At 36.6% G+C, this 27,914-nt stretch overlaps 1 protein-coding gene across 4 annotated transcripts in view; it reads left to right on the forward strand.

The window, feature by feature from the left end:
* Positions 1–4,682: 4,682 nt before the first annotated feature.
* The window catches only part of LOC149567301 (Galactose oxidase/kelch repeat superfamily protein), a 228,799-nt gene continuing 205,567 nt past the window's right edge, over positions 4,683–27,914 (forward strand). For 3 of the 4 annotated variants that reach the window (XM_089820480.1, XM_089820481.1, XM_089820482.1), the window contains exons 1-2: positions 4,684–4,912; positions 24,188–24,274. In XM_089820480.1, the coding sequence (XP_089676606.1) occupies positions 4,781–4,912; positions 24,188–24,274 (219 nt within the window). In that variant the 5' untranslated portion in view covers positions 4,684–4,780. Of the gene's footprint in view, positions 4,913–24,187; positions 24,275–27,914 lie in introns of all 4 variants that reach the window. The other variant, XM_089820483.1, reaches the window with a different exon arrangement.

Genomic DNA, 27,914 nt, shown 5'->3' on the forward strand with positions numbered 1-27,914 from the left:
ATATAACAGAAAAACAAACTATGGGTGGGCATTACAATTCATTTGGTGTTTACATTTCCTATGGCTTCCCTAAAACTAGAATTTGTTCTAGGATGTGCAAAGCATTTTAGTCCAAATTTTAAAATGAGCAAGGATGCAAATGGTAATGTCATTATTAGCCATCATCTTAAGGTTATTGAACAATTTTGCATAGTTTCACAGAGTGCAGAATGTGTGGATTTGACAAAAGAAGCATCTTTGGAGATATAGAATGCAAATAAGGGAAATTATCATAAATATGTTAATTTGTATTGGTTGGATTCCAAGAGAAACAATTTCTCAAGATAGCCTAAAACCATTCACATATCCAATTTTAAGCTAGAATACAAAGACTTGATTACCCTTCTTAGTAGAATATACGGTCTCAAGGATTCCAATGATTTTGACCCATGGATGTATAAGTTCATTTTTCAAATTATTAATAATAAAGAACATATCTTTTGGGGAAAGCTTATCAGTCCTGTGCTTTGTGAGCAACTACTCAATGTAGGAATCTTGACATCATTCCACATGAATTCTTATCTTGTCTATATTGCCGCTACTATGAGCACTTTTTCAAGACTTTCAATCAAAGGAGACTGTCTTCAAGTTTGGGAGTATTATGATCAGATTACTTTATAAAATAGTAAGTATTATTATAGGAGAGTTCAAGCTGCATTATTTGGACACTTGTCTTATGAGGCCTGGGATAAGGTTTATCAATATGGTTGCATCTTTATTTAGTTTCCAACCTTTACCTATCTAAGAGTTGGGTACTTCAAAGGAGAACCATATACCTTACCTAGGTATGCCACCAACATAATCATTCTAATGGAATTGGCCAAACAACTCATGGAGGTTCAATCTGATCAACATATTATGCATAGACCAGGTTTTGAGATTTCTTCTACCAAGCCCTTGGCGATCGATCATTACATGATCATTTATGTACACAAAGCAAAGGCCATGGAAGTAGAATTTCTATTGATTAGATTTAAGAAGTTTAAAGCCAAATATGATTTTAATTACAAAGAGATGAATTCAAGAATTAAGAGGGCATTTACTCATGTTCATCGAATAGAAGACATTTGGATTGATATGCAAACAGAGTTGGATATTATGAAAATTGACTAATAAAGGTTAATACTACAACAAATTATTGATCTTAATATTCTTGAGATTCTATCTAATTTTCAAATTGAAGATGATTGTAATATTCTTGATCTAGAATATCATTAGGATGGTTTAGATATATGATGCTCTTTCCACATTCAATGACAACAAAAGGAAGGTACTTCTATCGTCGATCAATTTTAGTCTATTCAAGCAAACATCAATAAATGGTTGAAAATCAAAGGTCTCAAAAGAGTGAATCCTAAATTAGGTTTGGATTGTGGAAGGTCTACCTAGAAGAAAGTCACAATTAAAAATTATAGGCAAAGATGGTGCATCTTCCTTTGATATAAAAAAATTTCTTAATTTCAAATTGAAAGGTGAAAAGGGATTTAAGTTATCTTAGACACCTGAACACATTCAAGAGTCATAAGGAGAGTCAGATGAAGAACTTGATGAAGAAGACAAGGAGGAAGAAGGAGAAGTCATGATCATATCTCTTTCATGGCATACACAAACTCAAGGATCATCTATGCAAGAAGCACCTTTTTTGGGTGCAACCGATGATGATGTGGATTCATTCTCCACTATTTCCACACCTTCTATCCTGACCTTGGAAGTACATAAATTAACACTTCCTATATCTTCAACAACTCCTCCCATTTTAATAGTTGAATAATGCAAAAACTTAAGGAATGCGTTTAAGGATTTTCCAACCCTCACAAAAGGTCAAGTTTCTCAACTTGATACATCCTTGACTGGTTTTGAGTTTTTCATGACAAAATATTCTATCATGCACCTATGGATTCACTTATACAAGCTGAGTCACGCTCAGTCATAATAGAGATACAATTAGGATCAATGCCAATGGTCTCCACCTACCCATTTTTGTAGATAAAAATTTCATTTTGGTTGCAAGGTTGAGCAAGATTACAATGAAGATAAGAAAGGTTATCTTACCCCCATATGACCTTCCTATTAAGAAAACCAAGCCCAAATCTTTAAATGATAAGATTGTTTCTAGGATCTTAGTTGATTCTAAAAAGCCTAAGTTTGTAGAGGTTGTTGAGCCATTGGTGGACAAGCTAGTTGAAGAACTTATTCTAATTACAAGTTCAACAAAGTAGAAATTGGAAAAGTAGTCACAACTGGGTTGTTCACAAGATGTATGAGATACACTTGCCAATGTGTCAAAGAGCTATCATAGATTATGGGAGAAGAAAAAACAACTCAAATAGGAGGTTATTCATTTAAATGAGGTAATTCAACAACAATCCTCACAACATGCAGTTGTTGCATCCCAGACACCTAAAGTGAAAAGGATAGTAGAAGTTACAAAGTCTTGGATGGGAGGTCATTTATGAAGGAGTACATGCCATTGTAGATACAACCAAATTCCTTGGACATATCAAAAGTATGGAAGAAATTATGCATGATTTGATTGCATCTTTGACTCAGGAAGCTAACACTTTGAAAGAAATTCTGAATGACTGGGATGAGATCACCAAATTTGATCTAGATTCCATGTTCACATGGGATGTTCTTGCATCTTGTGAAATGTTCTATAGATGTCATGGACACATGGGTTATAAAGAAGGGAATTAAGAAAGTTTGTAATAACATAGCAGACAAACTTAGAAGATTTCCAAGCAATAGAAGCTGGAATCGTGTGTGACTTGGAACAAATGGGATGCCAAATTGTTGATGAACAAGGTAACTTGGTTACAGTTGAATGAATGACTTTAGAATATAAAATCAGGATCAATGCTAATTTAGGTTCTGAAGATTTTGGTTCCTATATAATGAACATGTTTGCTTTGTACAAATCTTTAGCAAAGCACTTACAAGGTTCTCTACAACGAATTCCAAGATTGTGAAATTGACATATGCCAATGTAGTAAGAATAGAAGTCATATTAAAAATAGTGGAGATTTATGATCTTCCTATAGTGCATGATGTCATCATCAAATTCAAGGCACTAAAGAACAATATTTAAGATTGTTATTTTGTTTTCATGTTTGTAGATTGAAGATGATGTATTGCATGAGATTGTGTAATTACATATAATACGATTTGCATGTGTAATGACATGTAATCCAATAATTTCTCTTTTTAGTTAAACTGGGTCAAAGTTGGTTAGTTGCTCCCACTTTTTCCTCCATCTTTTTCTCAACTCCTTTGCCTATATAAAAGAGTGTTCTCTCATTGTAAAATCTATCTCTTATTGTATGCAAGAAAACTCTAGAGAAATTGTGCAAGTAGAACTTTGATTGTGTAACACTATTTTGAAAGAAAGTGAATACAAAGAAGCAATTGTATTTGAACTTTGATTGAGTGCAATTGTTACTTGTGCAAGCTGGAAGCTTTGATTGTGATTTTCATTTTTTGTCTTTCTTTCATGCGTTTTTTGCATTCTTGATAATTGAGTATACAAAAGAATTAGGAAGCAATCAGAGTCAAAGCTATGATTGGGAGCGTTTGTAGAGATATATAGACTAGAAGTTTTGACTATAGCTTATATCTCTCCCTTGATTCATAAAATAGTTATAATCTTTTACTTTTGGAAGTCTTTGTACCCCAATAGTAAAGATTATTCTTATAGGATAGATTAGGATCAGACTTACAGCCAAATCAGTACACTTCAGCTAGCCTTTTAGTTAGTGTTAGTTTATTGATATCACCATTTCCAGCTACTAGATAGAAGTGTAGTTAGATATTTAATCATTCCCATTACTCGCTTTGTGGTCAAGTGGATTCTTTCTTGAAAGCTAAGAAGAAAAAATATTGGTAACACCCATTACAAAATCTCTCAACTTCTTGCTTACCTTGAGTTGATCCAAGGAATGGTGAGAAAGGGGAGCTTTCCTTTTAAGGTAGGAGGGACTTTGTTTCACATGCTATGACTGTCATCCTATTTTGCAAATGGATTTTACCCAAAATGTCAGTTGCAAAATATCCAAACACATTTTCTGACCGTCTTTTTTTTTTTGATGGGTTTCCATAAATTGTTAACCCTATTTCCTTTAGTAAGGAGCATTCCCAAACATTAAACACAAGCTTACCTATCATATATATTAAACTATGACATATTTCATCTTCTACCATGGGATTGGTATTAAGGAAAAAGAGTTTAATTTTTTTTTTATTAGTAATTTTTCTAGATGCCTTCATTTATTGTTCTAATATTTTCTTAAAACTTCTAGCTTCTTCTTTTACACTTTTACTTGAGGGTAAACAATTATCCATGAATTGTTGGTGTGCGATATTTGATACTCTTTCTATAACTCTGATGCTCATTATTAGTCCCAATTGTAATTGTTATGCTCTTTATACAAACTTTCTAAATGCTTCTACCATGATATATATATATATATATATATATTTTAATATTGATAAAATACCATAATAATGTTTTATAATTATAGTATTTTTTAGAAGATTAATAAAATATTGATAATTTTATTTTAAATTTATAAAATATATAATAATAAAACAACCTAAACATTAGTCGGCTAAAAAGAGAAGGCCAGGTGGTCGGAATTAATTGGGCGCACAGATTCCGGCAGAACATAGAACATAGAGAAGTTGGTGTGCAAGAGGAATTGTTTGGGTTTAAGGGTTCTAGAGAGAGAGAAAGGAGGATCAGAAAATGGGAAAGAAGCAGAAGAAGCCGGGCGTAGGAAAACAGAAAACCGAACGAAAGACCGCTAAAGCCGAAGAGAAAAAAGCTCGCAGAGGTGATAAAAACATCTCCCAGGAAGACGACATTGACAGTATTCTGGTACGCTTTCAAATCATTATTACGCCGAATATTAAGAGTTTGGATGCTGTAACTTCTGCAACATTGAAGTAGCAATGTGATAAACAAATTGAAAAAGTGACAAAAAGACTGAAGAAATGTCAACAAACACTTTTTTAATGAAAATGGTGCCATATATTATGACAACAGTGATGTACATGCCATTAGTAGGATATGGGTTGAATGATACAGGTCCTAAAGGAATGTAAATTTAGCCAATCCTAGAGTAAATGAAAGTTAGGCAGTCACCAAAAACGAAATCGCTACTGAATAAACTATCATATGGGTTCAAAAGGGAAACCACGGTTCAACAAGTCAGAGAAAAATAATAAAAATAAACTAAGCAGTAAGAGCAATGAGACCAAAATTGAATGGGGTTAGCTGGTTATGGAACCCCACCTCTTTCTGGTAAGTCTTGGGTATTTTCAACAGCTTCCCAACTAGAAAATTGCGTTATATTTTTCATTTTGCTCCTTCTCTTAAGGCGGTTGACTACCAGGAACATCTTCTGACAAATGGAAAAGAAGGAGAATTCGTCTTGCGAAAAAGGCTCATCCCATCCATGTCACTAAGAAGACGGAGAGGAGGGCACACAACCAGCCTTTGGAGGAGGAAAGCAATCCGGGAGGGAGGAGATCAATCTACATGGGTTTGGGAACGCCACTTAGATCTACTATTGCTCTCCATGCCTTAATTGGTTTATATGGCAGATAATCATCTAAAAGGCACAGTCCACTGTGTTTTCAGATGTAGTATCTGTTATGCCTATGTTTCATAATACATGGATTTTGAGCTACAGTTACATTTTTCTTGATGGTTCATTTTGAGAGATGGATAGCATGTTTATCTCCTTGAAAGGCACAACCTTGAGGATAACTTGAAAGAATTCTCTATCTTGATCGCTTAGGTTGAACTTCTTATTGCCCGCAGGCCAAGAGACACAACAAGAGGTGGACTTAGCGAAGAGATCTCAAATAGCTCAAATGCCTCATAAAAAAACATAGCAGAAGAACATCCATGAAATCATCCTATAGAACATCTGCAGGTATTGATTGAAGAACATTACAAAGAGTGAATTGTTTGAAAGTCTATTTAGTATTTTGCAAATTATTGCCATTTAAAAAAAAACAAATGCTTGAGTGCTTCTGAAGCTTTTAGCCACAAATATTCAGCAATTTTTAGAACCTAGTTACTAGATCTGGTCCAATATTATTTAGTTATGGTTCTGTAATTATTAGATTGAGTTCACCATCTATATGCCGATCCCCAATGATGACATGTTATGCCACATAATGATGTGATACCCTTTGGCCCACCTTGTTGTGCTCACAAAGATAGTCACACAACTGAAACAAGCACAATGCACATAAGAGCAATAGGCTAGCGCTCATGTTGTATAGGTCTATACAATCAAGAAGGCGTGACATAATCCAATGCAACTCTTAGAGTGAAAGAATATCAAGTCAATATATATTGGGGTCATTATGTTGACGTATATAGTGGTTTGATGCAGAGACTCAAGAGTAGGAGTATCATAGTATGGCGAGAAATTCTTCTCAAATAAGAAGGCTCTACTACGCCTTCAATCAACGTCTGCAGACGACCACACTAAGTTGTATCTTCAGTCACCATCCTCACATGGCTAGGAAAAGACATACCTTTGATCAATGATCTTTGATGGCCATGTAAGCTTATTAATTATGTATTAATATGTTTGTACCCTATTCATTTATTTAACTATTAGTATATTACTTTATTAAGAACTCTCCAAGGGTTACCTTGGTGATCCCTTTGTGTCCTAGCCCGCCTTCGAGAGCCTCGTCACTCCACTCCACTTTACAACTCAGCACACCAAACAAATTCATCTCGTTACAATAGCGAGGTACTATGCAAATCAATGCAATAAAACTATGTGGAGGAAAAGACTCAAAATTCAAAAGCCATGACGAGACATGGTGAGCTCGAGTTGTCTCAAACCAAGAGCAAGGGTCTCTCAAAGATCTCTTCTATTGCATAACTTGATTATGCCAATGATATGGTCTCGAGCACGGATCATCAATAAAGTCATAATTGCAATGTCAAACATTACATAGGAAAGCCATAAAGCAAGGACCAAAGCTTGTGCATGTAAGCATGCCCAAATGACCATTACTATGAGAGGATGACCTCAAATCCCCTCACCAATGAAATTCCACAAACAAAGTCCTTTATCCCACATAATAATCACTCATAATATCCCTCAAAATCCAAGTTCAATCAGAACACAATTTGGACCAAAACCAGTCCCAAGCCATTTCCACCATTGAAGGCCAACAAAAAGCTTCATAAGTCAAATGTGGGCTTAAGCAAAATAGGGAAAACACATTGGTCTCTAATTGAACAACACCATATCCATTCGGTAAAATTCTCAATCTGAGCCCATATAGAAAAATAGCCAGCATAACTATATGGATTCACATTCCAAAATACCAAAATACATATAAAGCAAGAAAGTCCATGGGCATGTAAGCAACTCAAACATGTGCGGAGAGACAAAATTCATCCCACAAATCAAATGCATTCAACAATTAATTGAGAAATGAAAGAAATATGAAGAATTTCACCTCAATGATGGAGAAAACCAAAAATGAAAGAGAAATCTTGAAGCCCCCGGGAATTAAGCAAGAATGCAAGCAAAGTCAAGCAATTACAACACGAATTCAATGAGCCGTGTTAATGATTGGTAGCTTTAGTTGGATAAACTATAGTGCAAATATATATATAAAAAATTGAGATATAATATATGAGATATTTATTTGTCATTATATCAATTACATTCTAATGAATAAAGATGACCCATGAAGAGACCTGTCTATCTATACTTACATCCTATATTAGAGAGATGGCTGCCATTTGGAAAGCATATACCATATGACAATGCAACTACATTTGCAGTGATCTTTGGAAGTTTAACATAAGATCAGAGCCAAACTGCAAATGTTATAAATCAATCAAATACAAATGACATTTATATTGTACCAAATGTGCTCATTTGACAAGAAACTTTGAATGGGATTTGAGGCTTTGTGAGGATTATTTGTTTTGGTTAAAGACATAAAAATAACATTCTGTAGAGGAACCTAATGGATAAATAATACACATGCATCAAGCCTATTCAATGATGGTCACTATCTAAGACTGAATTGGGCAAACAGAATACTTCTATAGTCATTCTAATTTCTGTGTCTAATGGGGTAGAATCAATTTGGATTTAATATGTGTTTATTGCGTAAAGTGTTTATGTATTTTGGAAATTAGGCCCCAACAAAGTGATCTGCACTATCAATCTGATGTAAGAATAAAGAACAGAAATGGGACAAATGCAAGAATTCTAAGTGATCACCAATCTACCAGAAAATCATGTCCGGTGCTCCATAGAATATCCGACGACATGTATTCCTTCATTCCAACAAACAAATGCAATCATTGGGAGCTACATTTATGATTAGAATCTTTGGGAACAAGTTTATCAGATTATTTGTTGTGTTCATGAATGAAAGAGAGGTAGCTAGAGAGAGAGAGATCAAAATTAGTGAGCATTATGTGGCCTCTATCTTGGAGTACGTTCTTTGGCTTCAAATCTATGTACATGATCCCCTTCTTGTGAAGATACTCCATCGCAACAACACCTCCGTGGACTAGAACCTTTACTTCAAAAATAATATCATAGGTCGCACTCACGTTCATATGTAAGAAGGAATTAGAAGGAAGTAAGGATCAAACTTGAACAATTATCGACCGCTTTCATATTGTAGTCAGCCAACTTCTAAGGGATTTAGTCTAAGCCCACGTTGTACAAGGTAAAAGGAGGTATGCAAAATTATTATTTGAAAGTAGTTTTACTTTATGAAAAGGTTTATATATATATATATATGGAATGTATATATTTATATGTTCAATGTATATATATAAACTATATATCTATCTATATTGGAATAATGAGGATTATTTTCAGCATAAGTAAGAGGGAATGACATTAGTTTATAATTATCTACATTTATTGGAAAAATCTTATATCAAGTATTATATTAGTCTCTATTTTGTTTATATTTTTAATGCATACTATAAGAGCTATTTGCCTTGATCTTTTCCTTCGAGAATGTTCGTGCAGGAAAAAGAGTGAGTGACATTTCATTAGAGACAACCTTGAAAGAGAGGGAGCAGATAGAGGATATGATTCAGTCAACCTTTGGTGATCTCAGATGTATTGATTAAGAGGGAGTAGACCATGTTGAAGATGGATTCACTAGTAATCAATAAATTGTAGCAATCAAGAGGATTGTGATTCATAAATATTCCTCTAAACTTTATGGGCCTACTTGTGTATATCATGAGGAAGTGACGACTTTCAAATAATTATCTCTTGTATTTACAGAAGTTATTGAAAGGTGACAATCTTTTAATAACTTAATCTATTATGATGGATATCTTACAATATCTATGCAGATCATGATAGATGATACTTTGCATGGTGAAAGTTTATATGGTATTCATTATGAGAATGCAAGTGCATATACCTTATAAACACTTTGAGTACATGGTGAATGGTATGCAAATTGATATTCAAGGGGCCATTACATAGAGTACTTGGTGAATGTCAAATAAGCTGACTTAATGAGGCCATTACTCATAGTACTTGGTGAATTTCTTGCAAAAATTCAGGAGGCCATTGCTGAAAGGCACCTAGTGAATGTCAAATGAGTTGACATAAAAATGTTGAATGAGTCAACATTCAAATATCAAATTTGTTGATATTCAAAGTCAAATGAGTTGACTTTCAAATGTCAAATGAGTTGGCATTCAATAAACTGGGAATTCAAATGAGTTGACATTCCATAATCCATTTTTTACGTTTAGGTAATATGTTATTCATATTGTGTATGAATCTTATTTATCCTCCCTAGCTAAGAGGGAGTGTTAATGATTGGTAGCTTTAGTTGGATAAACTATAGTGCAAAAAAAAAATATATATATATATATATATTATATGAGATATTTAATTGTCATTATATTAATTACATTCTAATGAATAGAGATGACCCGTGAAGAGACATGTCTATCTATACTTCATCCTATATTAGAGAGATGGCTGCCTTTTGGAAAGCATATACCATATGACAGTGCAACTACATTTGTAGTGATCTTTGGAAGTTTAACAAACCGATACCACAAAATTTCGGTGTTCAGTTCAAACCCGACAAGTCAAAGATTAAATTCTCTAAGGAGTTATTGGAGCAAAGTCCAACTCATAAAGTTCACAAGTTTGAAAATGAACTCTAATTCACAAGTTTGAAAATGAACTCTCTTTCTATAATATAAAGTCACTTTTCCCCCAAAAGTCGTCAGGCTAAAATAAAAGCACTAAAATAAATTAAATCAAATACCACAAATCTTCCAAAACCCAATGGATTTATTTATTAATTTCAATTAAACGGAATAACACTGACAAATTTGCCAATAAAAATAAAATAATCACTTAATCAAAAAAATCAACATATAATTAAATCACTTAACAACGGCAATGTCATAACTCCTGCTTATAATAGATATGTATATAAATTAATTATATAGATATCATTTAAATATTAATAATTTGTTAAACTTATTGTTAATTGAATAATAATCAATAGGTAAATACATAATTATATCAATTCATCAATTAAATAAAAGTTACAACCATGTTTGTTATTGTCATTTTTAATAAATCAGTCGGGTATTACAATCAGTGATTGGTAAGCAGATGTGGACAACACACAAAACACATTCCACGCAGGTTGAAAGTCAACAATACGCATGGTTTAATTAGCAATCACTAACCATTAATTAGTATTAGTAAACAGAAAAACATAGGCACGTGTCAAGGTGCATAGTCACTAATATTGTCGATTTAATCATAAACTGTCACTCCTTGAAATGACATGAATACAATAGAGACTACTCTCAAATAGGTATAAGACTGGTAGACAATGGGAAAAGCAACCACCACGAACATGAAGAAATATAAGAAAATAAATTAATTACAAATCTTCTGCAACTGTATATTAAAAACTATCAGATTGCTACGCAATGAATATCATTGAGCATTTAAGGAAGACTTTCAGATCATAAGTCAAAGCTTTATGTATCTCTGTGACTGGTATGAACAGTTTGTCTTAATTAATAATATATTTAAGAAATATCAGAGCACTATTCTTAATTAAACGTACATGCTCATGACTAGTTATCATTTCTAAATCTGAGAAGAGTGGAAATGCAATAAGGAAGAGGCTTGTCTAAATCCAGCCAATTGGTCACTCCCAAGACATGATAAGGATCAACGACCCCAAGTGCCTTGCAGACATGTCCAAGAAAGGCTTAAGGGCTTGGATCTATTAAAACCTTGAGGGAAACCATTGAAATTTGGTGTCTAAGCAACCTATTGAATCTCAACTTTCTCATAAATGGGACTAATAACTAGGATAGGACGGTCTTCTCGATTCACATAACGAGCTTATTACTAATTCACCTATAGTTGTTATCTTTATAGCATGAATTATGTTAATATAATCCAATTCAAGTATATTAAAGACAGGTTCATTTATGCATAAATAGTTGAACTTACGTGGGGACATTACAATTGGCATTAGAGCTTTCATCCTGCCATCTTGTTAATGTACAAAAGCCAAAAGGTGCAAAGGGCCTAAGAAAGAGAAAAATAAGTAAACAAACAACAAACAATACAATGAGTGAACCAGTAAGCAAAGAACTGAGAACATTCATGGATATCACAACTAGAACATTAATGGAGCAAAATGAAAGAGCCACAGAATTCATAAGAGAATTGGAAAATATGAATAATTCAATAAGTGACCTTAGAAATCCTAGTGGAAATGACATTAGTACAAATTGTTTTGAAAATAAAAGCCGAACATATACACCCCAAATTAAGAAACCATCTTTCCTACCTAGACCAAATATTCGAAGAGAGGAAGAGGAAAACAATCACCTCCTAGCAGCATGTAAGAATTAACAGAGGTTTACTCAAAATTGAACCCTAAAGTAAGGAGATGTGTATCTTTTAGAGAATACTGTGATGCAAAAAGATTAGAAGCTTCCAAAAGAGAACAACTTAATACGGACTTGCAACACAAAGTAAGAAAGGTCACTATACCAAATTTTGATGGATTTGGCAAAATCACAACACATGGATGGTCGCAGAATTCAAACATGTTCTTGAACCTCAATCCCATGACAGAAGATGATGCAATCCAGTTTGCCATCCTACACTTTGAAGATGCAGCCCACAACTGGTGGCACCATGGTGTCCGCACCCAAGAATATGAAATCATAACCTCCTATGAAGAATTCTTATAGAAATTGATGAAACGATTTGATTGTAAATATCCCCAAAGAGATTTCAAAGAGTTAACTTAACAAAGACAAACAGGATCAGTCGGTGAATATATTTGAGGGTCTCAAAGAATATCTATAGGAGTTACAAGGTTAGACAAGGAAAAACTGACCTACCTATTTATAGAAGGGTTAAAAGATTTGATAAAAGGATTAGTGTTCGCCTTCAAACCAACTACCTTGGATGATGCAATAGAAACAACCTTGAATGTGGAAACATCATCCCCAAACAACAGAAGTTCAAATGATCACATTAAAACCTTCGAAAGGATGGAACATCATAGAAGGTGCAACCCCTTCATTGATGAACACAAGAGGAAAAAACTTATGTTTCAAGTGTCAAGCTATGGGAGAAAGGTCACCAATGTAATAAAAGAGGGTTGAATCCATGCAGTAGATGCAAGGAGAGATGGGAACCTGCCCATAAATATAAAATCCAAGTCTACTAATTAGAAGCAACTTCCGGGGATAAAGAAGAGGAAGAACCCACAAAGAAAGCTAATTATGACGAAGATGATGATGAATAATAGGTGACCATAGCCACTATCACTTCTTGAAAATCCAAACACCATCCTCTCTGAATGAAAGGTACCCTTAAGGGCCCATTTGGTTGCGGGGATAGGAATTGACAATTGGGAATTGCTATTCTAGAATTGTTATTTTGGAATAGAAATTTGTTCTCTTTGTTTGGTTAGACAAAATAGAAATTGGAATTGGAAAACATCTGCAGATACAAAATTGAAGTGGGAGATTATACAAACTGGTTTGCTTGGGTAGAAATTCGGAAATGGCTTCCTTGAGATCACCAAGAACTGACTCTACACTGATCTATTCAAGGGTAAATTGCTTCTGTATCTCAACTTGGAATTGTATTCAAAACAATGGGATCTGCTGGCAATAATACTGTTGGTTTAATCACATCTGAAACTGCCCTTACCTCTGCTTCCTGCGCTGCTGTTAAACCTAGATTATTTAGTTGGCATTGTTGTGCACACCTCAATCCAGCCAAGAGCTCATATCAATTGTAAAGAGAAAGGGGAGATAGGTGGTGGTCTTGATTGTTCAGATCGATCACAGCCCAATTGGTGGTGCCTATGTACTGTCAGTCAGCCATTCAAACTTTATCATCAAGCCTCTGCAGTGGTTCAATAGTCTTGAACAATTTTGATTTGGGATACAATGATTGATGAATTCGGAAAGTTCCTCTTTGCAATACAGTTTTGTTGTGTTATTACATGCCTAAAGGAGATAACAACATTCACCGTTTTAACTTTGACAGGGATAAATTTGTTTCAGTGGACTTCAAATTTTGATCAAAAGCAAAAGTCAAAATGGGAATAGGAATAGCTATTCCAATAACAGTTTTTTTTGGGAATGGACATAGGCTCATTTTGGAGCCAAAATGGGAATATACATTCCTATTCCCAATTCCATTTTGGTGCACCAAATAGAGAATACAAAATGAATTCTAATTTTCAACGCCTATTCCAGTTGTATTCCAGCAACCAAACGGGCGTAAAGATACAAAAAGTTATCACCTTAGTAGACAATGGGGCTTCTCACAATTTTATAAGTGAGTCATTGTTGGCAAAAAGTAAACTAGGGACTAAAGAATTCAAGGGATTTTCTCCAGCAACAACAATAGGGGCTTTGGTTAACTGCACAAGAAAGGTTCTACAATTAGAAATGCTAGGAACAATAGACCAAAGTAAAATTTTACATGGTACCATTAGATACTGACATAATATTGGGTACCCCTTGGATACTCATTGGCATGCTTTTTGTTTGATCTACCAAACCTGACAATTCATTTCCATTATAAAGGGGAGGAAGTAACAATTAAAGGGCTACTCAATGGGTCCTTGAAGGTAGTCTCTTGCAAGAAGATGGATTTAAAAAAAAAGGAAAGATCAAGGGGAGTGGGCAACGCAGTGCATAATCTTTGACAAATCTATACCTCAAGGGAAAGCCATTCACATCGATATAGAACCCATTCTAAGAAAGTGCTAAAAGGTTTTCAATAACATTCCTCAAGGAGTATGTCCCAGACGAGGATTTGAACACGTTATAGAATTAGAAAAAGGAGCATAACCAGTGATTACTACTCCCTACCGACACCTACAAAAACTTAAAGAAGAAATTGGGAAAACTAATTATGAATTATTGGAGATGGGTCACATTCAACCAAGTTCCATTCCATTTGCATCATCAATGTTACTAGTAAAAATGACGAGATAATGAGAATGTGCATTGATTATAGAGTCTTGGATAAGAAAATGATCAAGAATCAATACCCTATCCCTAGAGTGGATGAACTTATTAATGAAATCCATGGAGCTAAATATTTCTCAAAAATTGACCAAAGGTTCGGGTATCACCAAATAAGGATGAGAGAGAACATTCCAAAAATAATACTCTGATGCCACTATGGACACTTCAAGTTTTGGTCTTACCCTTTGGGTTAACCAATGCCCCCACTACAGTTTAGTCCTGCATGAATCATACTTTTAGAAAGCAACTCAAATGTTTCTTATTGATATTCTTTGATGATATCCTCATAAATAGTAAAACTTGGGAGGAACACCTTAAGCACATTGATGAGGTATTGGAAACTTTTGAGGAGTCTCTATAGGTCAAAGCTTCAAAATGTGAATTTGGGTTGAAAGAAATCCTATAAGTACGCCACAAGATCAATGAGAAAGGAGTAAGTGTTGACGAGGAAAAGATCAAGGCTATTAAGGAATGACCTAAGCCCCAAATGTTGACCCAGTTAAGGGGCTTCGTATGATTTTGCAACTATTACAGGAGGTTTGTGAAAGGATTTTCAATATTAGTAGAACCCCTTACAAATTTGACGAAGAAGGGAGTTTTTGGATGGAATGAACACACTCAACAAGCTTTTGTATGCCTCAAGAAGATCATATATACATGTCTTGTACTAGCTATTCCTAATTTTTCGCTACCATTCGAACTACAATGCGATGCATCAGGAGAAGGCATCGATGTAGTCCTCATGCAAAATAAACACCCAATTGCTTTTGAAAGCTTGAAACTCCATCCCATCTAATTATCTTATTCGATCTATGATAAGGAGATGTTGCCAATTATGCATGCATTGGCAAACTTTAGGCAATACTTGGATTGTAGAAAATTCTTGGTTAAAACAGATCACAATAGTCTATAGTTCTTAATGATCAAGAATATCAGTTTTCCACAATCCATTTGATGAATCTTTAGTGCTTTTGGTTTCAATTGTGTGCAATTTTTTGAATCAACATTTCAGATCACACTCAGTGATCCTTCATCAGGATAACCATAGTGAGAGCTTCAGAAGGTGAGTGATTAGTTGTAGATCAAGATGAGATAAAAAGAGAAAGAGTAAGATGGGGTGGGCGCAAAATGAGGAGGGAGGAGGGAAAGAAAATAACAAGAGGGGTAAAGGGAAGGAAGAGAAAAAATAGATTCCCACCTCTTGTTATTTTCTTTCCCTCCCTTCTCGTTTTGTGTGCACCCCAATTTTCTCTTGCTCTTTTTATCTCATCTTATCTGCAACTAATCACTCACCTTTTGAAGCTCTCACTGTGGCTATCTTGATGATGGATCAAGAGTGTGATTTGAAATGTTGATTCAAGAAATTGCACACAATTGAAACCATAAGCACTGAAGTTAGTGATTTTTGATGGAAACAGGTAAGCAAATTACAAGCTTACAACTTCGACATATAGCTGATGCTGATCTAGACCCTACTTGTGCACCATAACAAATATCACAATAAATTGGAAACAATCCATCATTGTAGAGGATACTAAAGATTCTCTTGCAAATGATATCGCGGAAGGAAATATACAATCAAAAGATTATAAAGTAGTAAAAGGAATCATCTTATATAAGGACAAAACTTATCTTACTCCAGGTTCGAAAATGAAAATAACAATCATTAAAGAATTTCATGACAGCCCCCTTTTAGGACATCAAGGGTATTACAAAATCTACAAACAAGTAAGGGAAAAGTACTCCTACAAAGGATTAAAAGAGGACATACTAAAGCATGTTTAAGAATGTATGACATGTCAAAGAAATAAAGCAAAACAAACACATCATGCATAACTACTTCAACCACTGCCAATACTCGATAAAAAATGGGAAAGTATCTCCATGGATTTTATAGTGGCCCTTCCCAAAGTATAAGGGAAAGACTGTATATATGTGGTAGTGGATTGATTAAGCAAGTACACACACTTCATGGCCATACCTTCCAAATATAGAGCACCTCAAATTGTTGAAGTTTTCTTCAAAGAAGTATTCAAGCTACATGAATTACCTAAAAATATTGTCAGCGATAGAGATAAAAGATTTTTGAGCACGTTTCGGCAAAAACTCTTCCATTTGGCAGGCACTAAATTGACACCAAGTACAAGTTATTGCCCTCAAATCGATGGACAAACATAAATTGTTAATAAATGGACGGAAGGATTTAAGGAATTATGTTATAGGACAACAAAATGCATGGGTGAAATGGCTATATCTTGGTGAGTAGTGTTACAATACTACACATCATTTATTAACTGGAATGAGTTTGTTGAAGGCATTATACAGCTATGAAGCCACTTCTTTTGGAAGTTTGATTCTTCCAAAAAGCTAGGTACCAGGAGCTAAAAATTTTGTACAACAAAATATGGACATCATGAGAGCACTCAAAGATAATCTCCATCATGCACAAAAGGATCAAAAGACCTACGCTGATCGAAACCGAAATGATCAAGAATTTGAAGTTGGGGATTGGGTTTTCTTAAGGCTACAACCCTACAAACAAGAATCTATGAAAACTAGCAGAGCAAAGAAACTGAAGCCATGGTTCTATGAACCCTACAAAGTTCTAAGAAAATTGGGGAGGTAGCGTATGAATTAGAATTACCAGAGAACAACAAAATTGCACAACAAATTACTCCATGTAAAGAATTGCCCTTGGTTGATGATAAAGGGAAACTCATCCTAGAACCAAAAAGGGTTCTCAACATGAGGGAGAAGAAATTAAGAAACAAGACCATTCTGGAATATCTAATTAGAAGGGCTTGCTAGAAGAAGACGCGTCTTGGGAAGGAGCGGAAATTTTCAAACACACAAACCTTAAATTGCTTGAGGACAAGCAAATTTAGGAGGGGTGGGCTGTCACAACCCTTGCCTATTATAGATATGTATATAAATTAAGTATATCAATTAAAAATTGGTTAAATTTATTGTAAATTAAATAATAATTTACACATAGTTAAATTCACTATTAATTGAATGATAATCATTAGGTATATACATAATTATATCAATTCATCAATTAAATAAAAGTTACAATCATGTTCGACACTAGGAAACTAAACCCATTATGTTTCAACTCATATAAGCATTGAACCTTTGTGTAGGATGCCTGTTGTCACGCGAATTGGTCGCCTACAAGGGAGAGACCCTATAATTGCTCGTATAGCATAGGTTGAGGTAGAGTAGGAGGTTGAGGCTTTCTAAGGAGATCAAGTACTGTCACTTGAGCCACCTCAAAACCTTAACCAAGGTATTCTAGATGCCCTTCAAAATCTTATCAGGGTAGTTCAGTAGAGGTTACCACCCATAGATCATTAGGTAGAGCAACACATTTTAGAGAGTCATAAGACAGTTAACAGAGAGGAGTAGGAACTCTCTACCTAGTTGTGCTGAAGGTTAGGCTGATCATGAGGTAGAGTCAGTTCACTAGTTAGAGCCACCGCTTGACCCAGTGGCATGTGTCGTAGAGAGAGCACCTCAAGATCCAAGGCATGAGATCATGAAGTTGTTACAACTCCATCCACCCGTATTTATGGGAGCTATTGATGGTGTAGGGGTAGAGGCATGACTATCAAGTATAAAATGATGCTTTGGATTGCATACCTATGGGAGCAACTTGAAGGCGCGACTTGCCGTTTATCTTCTATGAGAGTCAACCTCTATCAGATGGTAGCAACATGGGCCATGGGTGGTGTGAGTACAGATACACTCACTCAGGAGACATTTTGGAGTAGATTAAGAGATCGATATCTATCTAAACACTTTAGACAATGTGAGATAGAGGAGTATCATGACCTATAACAAAGAGGCGTCAGTGTAATGTAGCATGAGAGTAGATTTCTTGAGCTCCTTATGTTGATTACATGAAGGATGAGAAGCTGCAGATACATTGCTTTATTAAAGGTCTTAATATGTCTCTTCAGGGCACAATTTGCCTAGCTTTTCCTATCACTTTTAGAGACGTTGTTGAAAGAGCACTTGTTGCAGAGAATATTTGTGGCAGGACACAGGATCGGTCTTAGAACTGAAACCCCTCTACCTAATCGTTAGGACATCAGAGACCCCTTATAAGGTGAATCAAAGACATTCGATAGGGTCCTTTAAGGCTCCATAGTCTCCGCAACAGTCCCAATAGGACACTAGGCAGAGATTTTCTTAGGGTTGTCTGGGCTCTAAGCCCAAGCAGTGGTAGTCTCAGGGTCCTAGACGAGATCAAAGGTCACAAGCTCTGTATGCACAACTAGTTAGGACTAAATAGTCTTCTAGGGGTGGTTATAGTGGATGTAGTAGGATTGGAGGATAATAATAGTCTAGACCTTAGGGAGTACAGATATAGACACGTGGGCCATGTCACATTTGTGGTGGCATGGGACACATAGCAAGAGGGTGTCCACATGGACATACAACAAGCAATCAATGAGGGACTACTTCAAGGCCTATAGTGGGAGGATATGGGTAGATCCTATAGAGTTTTTGTAGCGTTTGATAACCGCTAGGCAGAGCATTAGGTCACGATCATTGAGGCCACAAGTCTGATCAGAGGTAGTAGTGTTAATATTTTGTTTGATTCAAGAGCCACTAACTCCTTTATGCTACATTGCGGGCTAGTGGCAGTTAGGCAGGATGTTAGTTGGGAGGTCGATTTAGTCTCAAGAGCTAGGGTGTCTGTTAGTTCCATGGCTCACACTTTTCAGATTAAGCTTGAAGACATGATTATCATTCTTAATAAATTAGTTGGGTAGAATCAGCGATTGGTAAGCAGATGTGGACAACACACCCAACACATCCACATAGGTTGAAAGTTAACAATACATTTGGGTTAATTAGCAATTATGAACCATCAATTAACATCAGCAAACGAACAAACACGAGCATGCATCGGGGTGCATTGTTACTAGTGTTGTTGATTTAATCATAAACATCGCTCCTTGAAACAACACGAATACAACGAACATGACTCCAGAATAGGTATAAGACTAGTAAACTATGGGGAGAGCAACCAACACGAATAGGAAGAAATGAAAGAAAGGGAATTACCTTCTTATCGTCTGCACACAACCAATATCATTGTGCAAGTAAGGAAGACTTTTAGATTTAGAGCTTTATGCATCTTTGTGATTGTTATGAATAGTTTGTCTATTTTAATAATAGATTTAAGAAATAGCAGAGTTCTATTCTTAATTAAACATACATGACTAGTTATTATTCTAAATCTTAGAAGAGAAGAAAAAATGCAATAAGGGAGAGGCTTATGTAAATCCAACCAATCGGTCATTCCCAAGATAGGATAACGATCAGCAGCCTCGAGTGCCTTGTAAACATGTCCAAGAAAGGCTTAGGGGCTCGAGGTATAAAGCCTCGAGGGAAACTACTGAGTTTGGTGTCTAAGCAACCTATTGCATCTCAACATTCTCATAATTAGCAAGAATAACTAGGATAACATGGTCTTCTCAATTCACATATATAGCTTATTACTAAATCACCTATAGTTATCTTTATAGCATGAGTTAATATAATCCAATTCAAGTATATTAAACATAGGTATATTCAATTCAAGTTAATATAAATGAGAGACCACAAAGATGATCTAAGGGACTGAATGTATACAACCAAGAGAACCAAAAACAGGATTACCAAATTGTGCCTAGGGAAAGAACAAACAAGCAAGAACAAAGAGAGAAACCAATTGAAGACCAAAAGAAAAAGTAAGTAGCGAACTAAATACTCCTTGGAGTCTATAAGTAGTCTAGGATTGAAGGATAAGGTCCAGGGCGAGAGGGGGCCATAGATCCTCTCTATGAACTGTTGGAAGTGAAGGGCTATTGCAATGTGTAACCTCTGCAAGGCCTTACAGACATGATATTACTCAAAGTAGAGGGGTCCAATAACTGCTTGGTGCCCTTAGCAGGGTGATAGGTTTGAAGGAGGTGATGAGCTGATTTGAGCCTTTGTCTCGACGAGAATTGAAGCTATAAGGCGTGATCTTGAAGCTGCATGGCCTCTTCAAGCTAAAGTGGTAGACACCATTGGTTGGTGTATCTGAAGAAGGAAGATAAGGACCGAGAATCCTCCCTCTAATCTCATAATATATCGAGCAACAAAAAGTTGTCTTTGTCTCTACCTCTCCCATGTCACAAAGGTGGTAGATGTGATCCTCCTCAATCTGGTGGTCAATTTGGATGCAGAGCTGATGGAAGCCCACTCTAAAAGAACCTAGGGGGATGTAAAGGGCGTGTGTCCAACGTCGAGCAAGGTAAGAAGGATGAATAATGATCCCATCCTGTATATCTATATAGTGTTTAGCATAGATTGTCATCTTCAAATAGAGCCCTCTCGGGGGGTCAATCCAAGTCGTGAGGATATATCGTCAATAGATGTCCCATCTTTACATGTTTGTTCAACTCCTCCTAGGAAGGGAGGAGAATGGGGGGAGGGGGCATCCAAAGAGAACTAGAAGAGGGGATGCAATCAATCTCAATACCCATCGAACCCAAAAGACTTGAGGCTTGAGCATACCAACAACGGGCCTGACTAGTGGAGTCTGCCCCTGCAATCGCCTCCGAGGAGCGATAGGCCAGGTAAAAATATATATGATGACCCTTGGCCAAATTTGCAAAACCTCAAAGCTGATGGAGAGACCAAACCAAATCGAACATAGCCTTGAGTCTAAGGTGATGTGTCTTGAACCCGACCAAGATGATGCTGGTAGGCATAGATTGATGGTACCTGATGATGCGTCAGAGGAGGACGGTCTAAACTCTCTCCACCAAAATCCAGTTTGTCTCCAGAAGGGAAGGGCCCCCAAACCATGGAGCCATATAACATGATCGACTTGATCAAGGAGTCCAAGAGAGACATTTTGGACGTGGTGTCTTGAAAGTGATATTAGAAACACTTTCTCCATCAGAGTGAGGGAGCACAACCCCTTGTTGATATGGGGCTACATAATAGGTCTCAAGTTGAAGCGAGGTCCAGAGAACCTGACCCCAAGGTACGTGTACACAAAGACAATCCCAATCTCCTCACCTTGGAAGAAGTGTAGATGGGAGGTCTTCAAGCAATTGAAGACCATCAACTACGTCTTGCCTAGGCAAGGTGGGTGGTGGGTGTGGGGTGTTGCCTAGGGATATTGTAGAGAGTGGAGGTGTGCATGACCATTGCACTACGATCAAGGGTGGATGGGGGGGGGGGTGGCGGGGAAAGTGGGTGCACTAGAAGAACTTCAATGATTGCAAGAGTGAAGTGCAAAGGGATCTACATTGCACTGTGAAGAACAATTGCTTCTTATGGCGAAGGAAGTAGTGGTAGAAGAGCTTCAATTGGATGAATGAAGAGGATTGAGTGGAGAAGGTGAAACAAACCAAGTGGTTGAAGGACTTGTAGTCCTCATTGAACAACTAGTTTATAGGGCAAGATTTCTTTTGCTTGGGATTGCAGGAAAGAGAAGTGGTGTAGTGGGGGAAGGAGAAGTAGACACACTCCCCAACCGCAATAGCTAAGCTATCAAACATGGTGGAAGCACACTTGGTGTTAGTGAAGAGGTCTTGGGGAGGAGGAGTCTAAGGTGGTGGGGGATGGTGTTCCAATCTCCATTAATGAAGGAAAATGAAGTGCGAGTGGGGACAACTTGAAGGGGGGGAATAGGGAGGTGGGGAGGGAGGCAATGATGGTAAGTCTGAGGAGGGTATGATCGGCTAGGGGCAGGCAAGAGACAATGAAGCGACTGATGGAAGAAATGAAAAAGGTGTAAGAGAGGGCGTAGTCCACTATATTTTCCCCCTTGCAATGGTGCCTACGCCTGAATAAGATGAAACTAGGAAAGTAAGAGAGCCCATTTAGGATCACCAAGTCTGAGGATTCACGCAACTGAAGTAAATGACTACTGTGTCTCATGAGGGGTCCCCCATTACCCTCCGATGAGTGTTGTAAGACTAAGGTGCCTGGATTCGACTCCGAGGTACAAGCTGAATTTGTCACCTAGTCGTAGAGGGGGTCTAATGGTCTTTGGTGTGGGCATTAATTCTCCCAAAATGATCACGTCTCCCAAGGTCAAAAACTTGGCAATGCAATTGAATAAGTCCCTAAATGGATCCCCTCCATACTGTGTATAGCATAGGACGAGGGGGCAGGTAGAAAGTAGCAAACGGTGATGAAGATATCTCTAGCATGTGTACCCAACTACCCCACATAGATCCACATTCTGGCTAAGATGTTAGAGTAAGCAATAGAAGTCACACAAATGAGGTGGCCTTTGACTAGACAAGCAACCCCACTAAAACCCTTGACCCCCTGACCTCGTCTCTAAACACAGAGAACCATTGGAACTCGGTGATGCTAGGAAGAGAATGAAGGGAGCCCTTATGAGTCTTAGTAAACAATATGATGCCAGCAGATCCAATAACATCCTGAAAAAGGCCTAACAAGGACCATAAGGTATCATTATCATTCCAACAGTTGACATGCAAGGAGCTGATAAGGTATCACTATTGTTCCAGTAGTTGATATGCAAGGAGCCGATAAGGTATCATTATCATTCCAGCAGTTGACATGCAAGGAGCCGATAAGGTATCATCATCGTTCCAGCAATTGACATGCAAGGAGCCGATAAGTGACTCCCTCATGCCCAACTGCCCTTGCAAATTTAGCCTTGGAGGTCGGCCTTGATTCCCACCCAGGGGGGAGGAATCCCAAATAATTGCTTGAGGTTCCTGATAACAACCTACTTCCTCTTGTGTCTAGCCAGTACTGAACAGAGGTTTATGCTTACTACTGAACAGGGCCACTCAGATTTTCTATTTGAGACACCCAGAAAAAAATAACTTCGTTAATCCTCAGAAAAGTTATTGGAACAGAAATTTATTTCCAAGAACCTTTGTTAAACAATAAATTATTCCCCAGTAATGGTCTAAAACAGGGATTGTTTTCTTTCCTATAGCTCTGAGAAACATCTTCAATTGAGCTTATTAGCGCAATACCTTTAATATATTGTTGTTCAGAATAGAAATGCTCATCCTTTATACTGGGTCACAACAACCATCCAGATAACTCTCCCTCTTCTTCTCTTTCTGTCCTTGTATCTTTCAGATTCACACATTCTTATCTCAACCCCAGGGTTCCACTATGTGAGACTAACACAATACCATAGTGGTGAATTTAAAATAGTAGGCAAATAGGGGAAAAGGTAGCAATATGTCTATGTTATGCTCAGGTCTGCATTACATTTTCAGCATTCTTCAACCACAACAAATGAATTTTGAAAATAACTCTGTAATTAATATTCATGAACTAACTGATAAGAGATAACTGTAAGACAACTTATTGTAAGGTCAAATCATAACTTTCATACTGTTTGGAATCTTGATATTATATTGATTTTTTTGCAATGCTTGATTTCCTTTGTTCTGCCTTGCATGTTTATCACTTTAACAACACAATATTTCAAAATATCTTGTGTTTATAGGGGGTAAAATGTTCTCTGGTTTAATGAAACTTGACCCTGATTCTCTTTTGCTTCCACAGGCCAGTATAAGAAAGGAAGAGGCCAAGAAAAAAGAAGTTCATGTTGAGGAAAATGTGTCACCGCCTTCTCCTAGATGCAACTGTTCTGTATGAGCACTACTCCTTTTTTCCTTTCTGTGTTACCTTTTGGAAATTTGTTTAGGAAGACTAAGGTACTGTGGCTGTATAATAACTACACAAAATAAATAATAACTTTCATATGGCTGATGGCTTGTGAATGTGTAACTTGAGACTACTTTTGCTCACCATTCTGCTCTCCCCCATCACACAAAATTGATTTTTTCGTTTTGTAAATTGTGTTTTCACTATCTTGATTAATAGACAGTGCAATTTTAGAATGAAATGAGGTGTCATTTCATATCTGTGTTTTGGTTTCAACACTTGGTTTAACAAGAGTTAGGTAGTGTGCTTTCATAATAACACTACAAAATGTATAAGAAACTTTCATATAGCTGGTGGCTTGTGAATGTGTAACTTATGGCTAGTTTTGCTCTCCATCCCACTCTTCCCACCCATTTTTTTGGATAAATTGAACTCGCACTTATTTTATTAACAGAGAATGCTATTTACAATGAAATAAGTGATCACTTAAAAGGTAAAGCCTGTCTACCCTCAGTAGAGCCACAAGCATAAAAGTTTACTTCCAAAAACTTCAATTGATCAAACTATTTTCAGCCATTAAAACTAAGAACCTTCTTCTCCTAATTGCCCAAGGCTGAATAGAACTAGTGCTGGTCCACTTTAGGAGGCCATGGCTTTCTCGACTCTGATTATGCCAGGACATACAAACCAAAATGTCAAAATTACAGTTTCACAAGAAACACCCTAGATGAGCATGGAAAATCTACAAGGTTTTATATATACAGAACAAAGACAAGACCCAACTAAGTGGTCAACATGAAAATGGATTTTACCTCAATAATGAATCTTTTCCTCTAATGATTTTGTTCTTGACAGACGAAACTGGACAAATATCTTAGTCTTTACCCAGAGAAATATAATGTAGGAGCACTACAGGGTCGAGCAATCTTGCATCACGCAAAAAGAGTTCCCTTTCTCAATTTTGTGTTTAGGTTTGAGATGTCCATTGTGATTTTTCTTGTGCAATTCTAGTTGTTTGTGTTTGGGAGTCCGAGTAATCTATGGTGTTACTGCCTTGGCAATTGGTTGTGATATTGGTAAGATAAAGAACCTCAGAAGTGAAGGAAAACTCTTACATAAATATTTATAGAAACTATTCTTGTGGAACTCATAGTGAAGCATACAACCTTCAAAGAGTGAAATGTATGGTTGGTGAGAGAGTGGAGTATAAAGTTGGCTCGATTGAGAGTGAAGCACAAGGTCAATCGCGGACAGAGTGAAGCTTATATTATCTGGAAGCTAAGGTGTTTGGCTTCTCAAATCTTTGATATAGATAAAGTGGCATTGCAAGAACGACTATTTTGTCATTTGCACATTGTTGGAAGACCAAGAGTCATTTGTGGCTAGTGTTATTGGGCTATCAACTTCCAAGAGGAGTGTATGGATGTGATAGTTAGAGTTGAAGATGAGAACAGATTGGTTGATGTATAAGAGCTGATAGATTGTACTGCAAAAGGTCTTTGCAAATGACTTGATTATATTAACAGGGCTGTGTAGTGTAGGTTTGTTGGGTTGCATCAGTCTTGGAGTGGTCCATAGGATGTGTGTTTCTTTTGCAATGATGTATCAAGGGTGTTTTCTTTCTTCTTGTGCTTTCATTGTGTAACTTTGGACTACTGTGAGCTGGTAGTTCAATTGTTTTGCTAGTGGTTTGCGTTAATTGGTATCAAAGCAAGAAAATAGTCCCCATGTGTGAGTTGTGTGAGCTCCATGTCAAAGTGTATTTTTGCATCGGTGAAATTGTAAGTAGGCTGTAGGGAAAAAAGGAGGAAGTGTAGCAAACAATTGAGGTGGTCAAGCATCACATGTGATAGACCTTATTGACATGCTAAGAGCCGTTCAAGTGAGCCTCAACATCACAAAGACAATGCAAAGAAGAAAAATATTGATGGCGGATAATTGCAAAGATAAGAGGGAAGGTGTTTCCATAATAGACTAGTTGACATTGACTTCAAGGAGGAAGTCAATGTAGAGGATAGTTTTGTAAGAGCCATAATGAAAGCTGAGGAAAAATTGAGGTTTGAGCTTCCAACTTAATGAGGAATCTTGTATCTAGAAGAGTTTATACACTAGACCACAAACTTGAGAAATGTTTTGAATGTATCAATTGAGGAACCCTAAAAATTCAAATATGTGAGAATTAAGTTGAAAGCACATGCTGCATTTTTGTTGTTCTATATGGAAACTGAAAATGCCAATATGGTCAGGAAGCTTAAGGGGAGTTTCAAGCACTGTAATATCAATGCAAGAATTTACACTTATTGTCAAACAAATGATTCTTAGGGTGAAAACCACGAAGATGGGGAGGAATTGAGTTATGAATTATGTAGGGTAAGGAGTCAAGCAATGCTTCTCAAAGGACATGGAGAGAAATTCATCATGCAGCAATAGTAGGTGGTGGAATGGAATGTAAGTTGGAAAGTCTTGGAAGGATAATCAAGTGTATTCATAATTGAAATGGATTGTGGAATGACAATTATTGGTCTCCTTAGGATGGATGATGGTTAGAGCCATTGGTTGGTAAGGTGTAGATATTAGACAAGGACATCCCAAATGTCAAGGATTGTAGATCAGAATGGAAGAATATAATTAAATACATTTACACCATTGCCACGAGAAAAACAAATCAATCTATAGGAATACGAAACAATAAAATTGTTAAGAATATAACTTTAAGATCCACATGGATGGGAGAAGGAACCTCCTATAAGCTGTGGCAAGGTTGTTCCACTAGTTGAAGTTCTTTGCAAACAACTCTCTTTAATACCTATTTTCTAGAGATGCAACTCATGATCAGAGAGCTCATGCATGGGCATCTAGTGGGTCTAGGTGCAAGCAATAAAGTCACTCAAAAGAATAATATAATCAAATGAGTAGTGGGAAACTTTAGGTATAGCTCAAGATATAGGTATCTTGCAATGTGAACAACATATTTGGTAAAAGCTGGTGAGAATTTCATATCGCAATAGAATGGGCCTCATTGTATCTGGAACCACATTTATTTGAGATGCAAATTGAAGGCCAACAAAGATATCCTATTTTGGAAATTATTTTAAATGAGAAAATCCATTCCACTTGAACCATAATGATCTACAAGTCTCATCGATCATGAATTGTGAGAGGAGGGCAGGCTCACATGGGTATTAGTAAGAAAGATGATATCTTGTAAATTAGTAATGTACTGGATGGTACTTGAGAGAATACCATATTTGCAGCTCCAATAGAAAATGTTTCTTAGATCCCAGAACACTACCATGCAAATAGTCTAGTGTGTGCCTAAAGTGCTCCCATGTAGACAGACTAGTATGTGGCTACACGAAAGGTGCGGAATTGTGAGGAACAATTGTGTAGTCCTATGTGAAAGCTCTTTTGTTTTCCTTTTTTGGTAGTAACAACTTGAGGATGAGCATTCTGAAGGTCCTCTACTCTTCAAGTCAGGTGGTATTTATACCTTGACAATTTTTTTTTAGGTAGAGAAAAAAGTTGTTACTTGGTGTTCCACCCTTGCAAAAGTCATCATCTGTACCTTATTTTGATGTGTTTTGCTGATTTATTTATTGAAGTAGTAGCTAGATGAATAGAGAAA

The sequence above is a fragment of the Cupressus sempervirens genome, chromosome 3, assembly GCF_028749045.1.
Source record: "Cupressus sempervirens isolate cs-2001-9-10 chromosome 3, ASM2874904v1, whole genome shotgun sequence".
Lineage (NCBI taxonomy): Eukaryota > Viridiplantae > Streptophyta > Pinopsida > Cupressales > Cupressaceae > Cupressus > Cupressus sempervirens.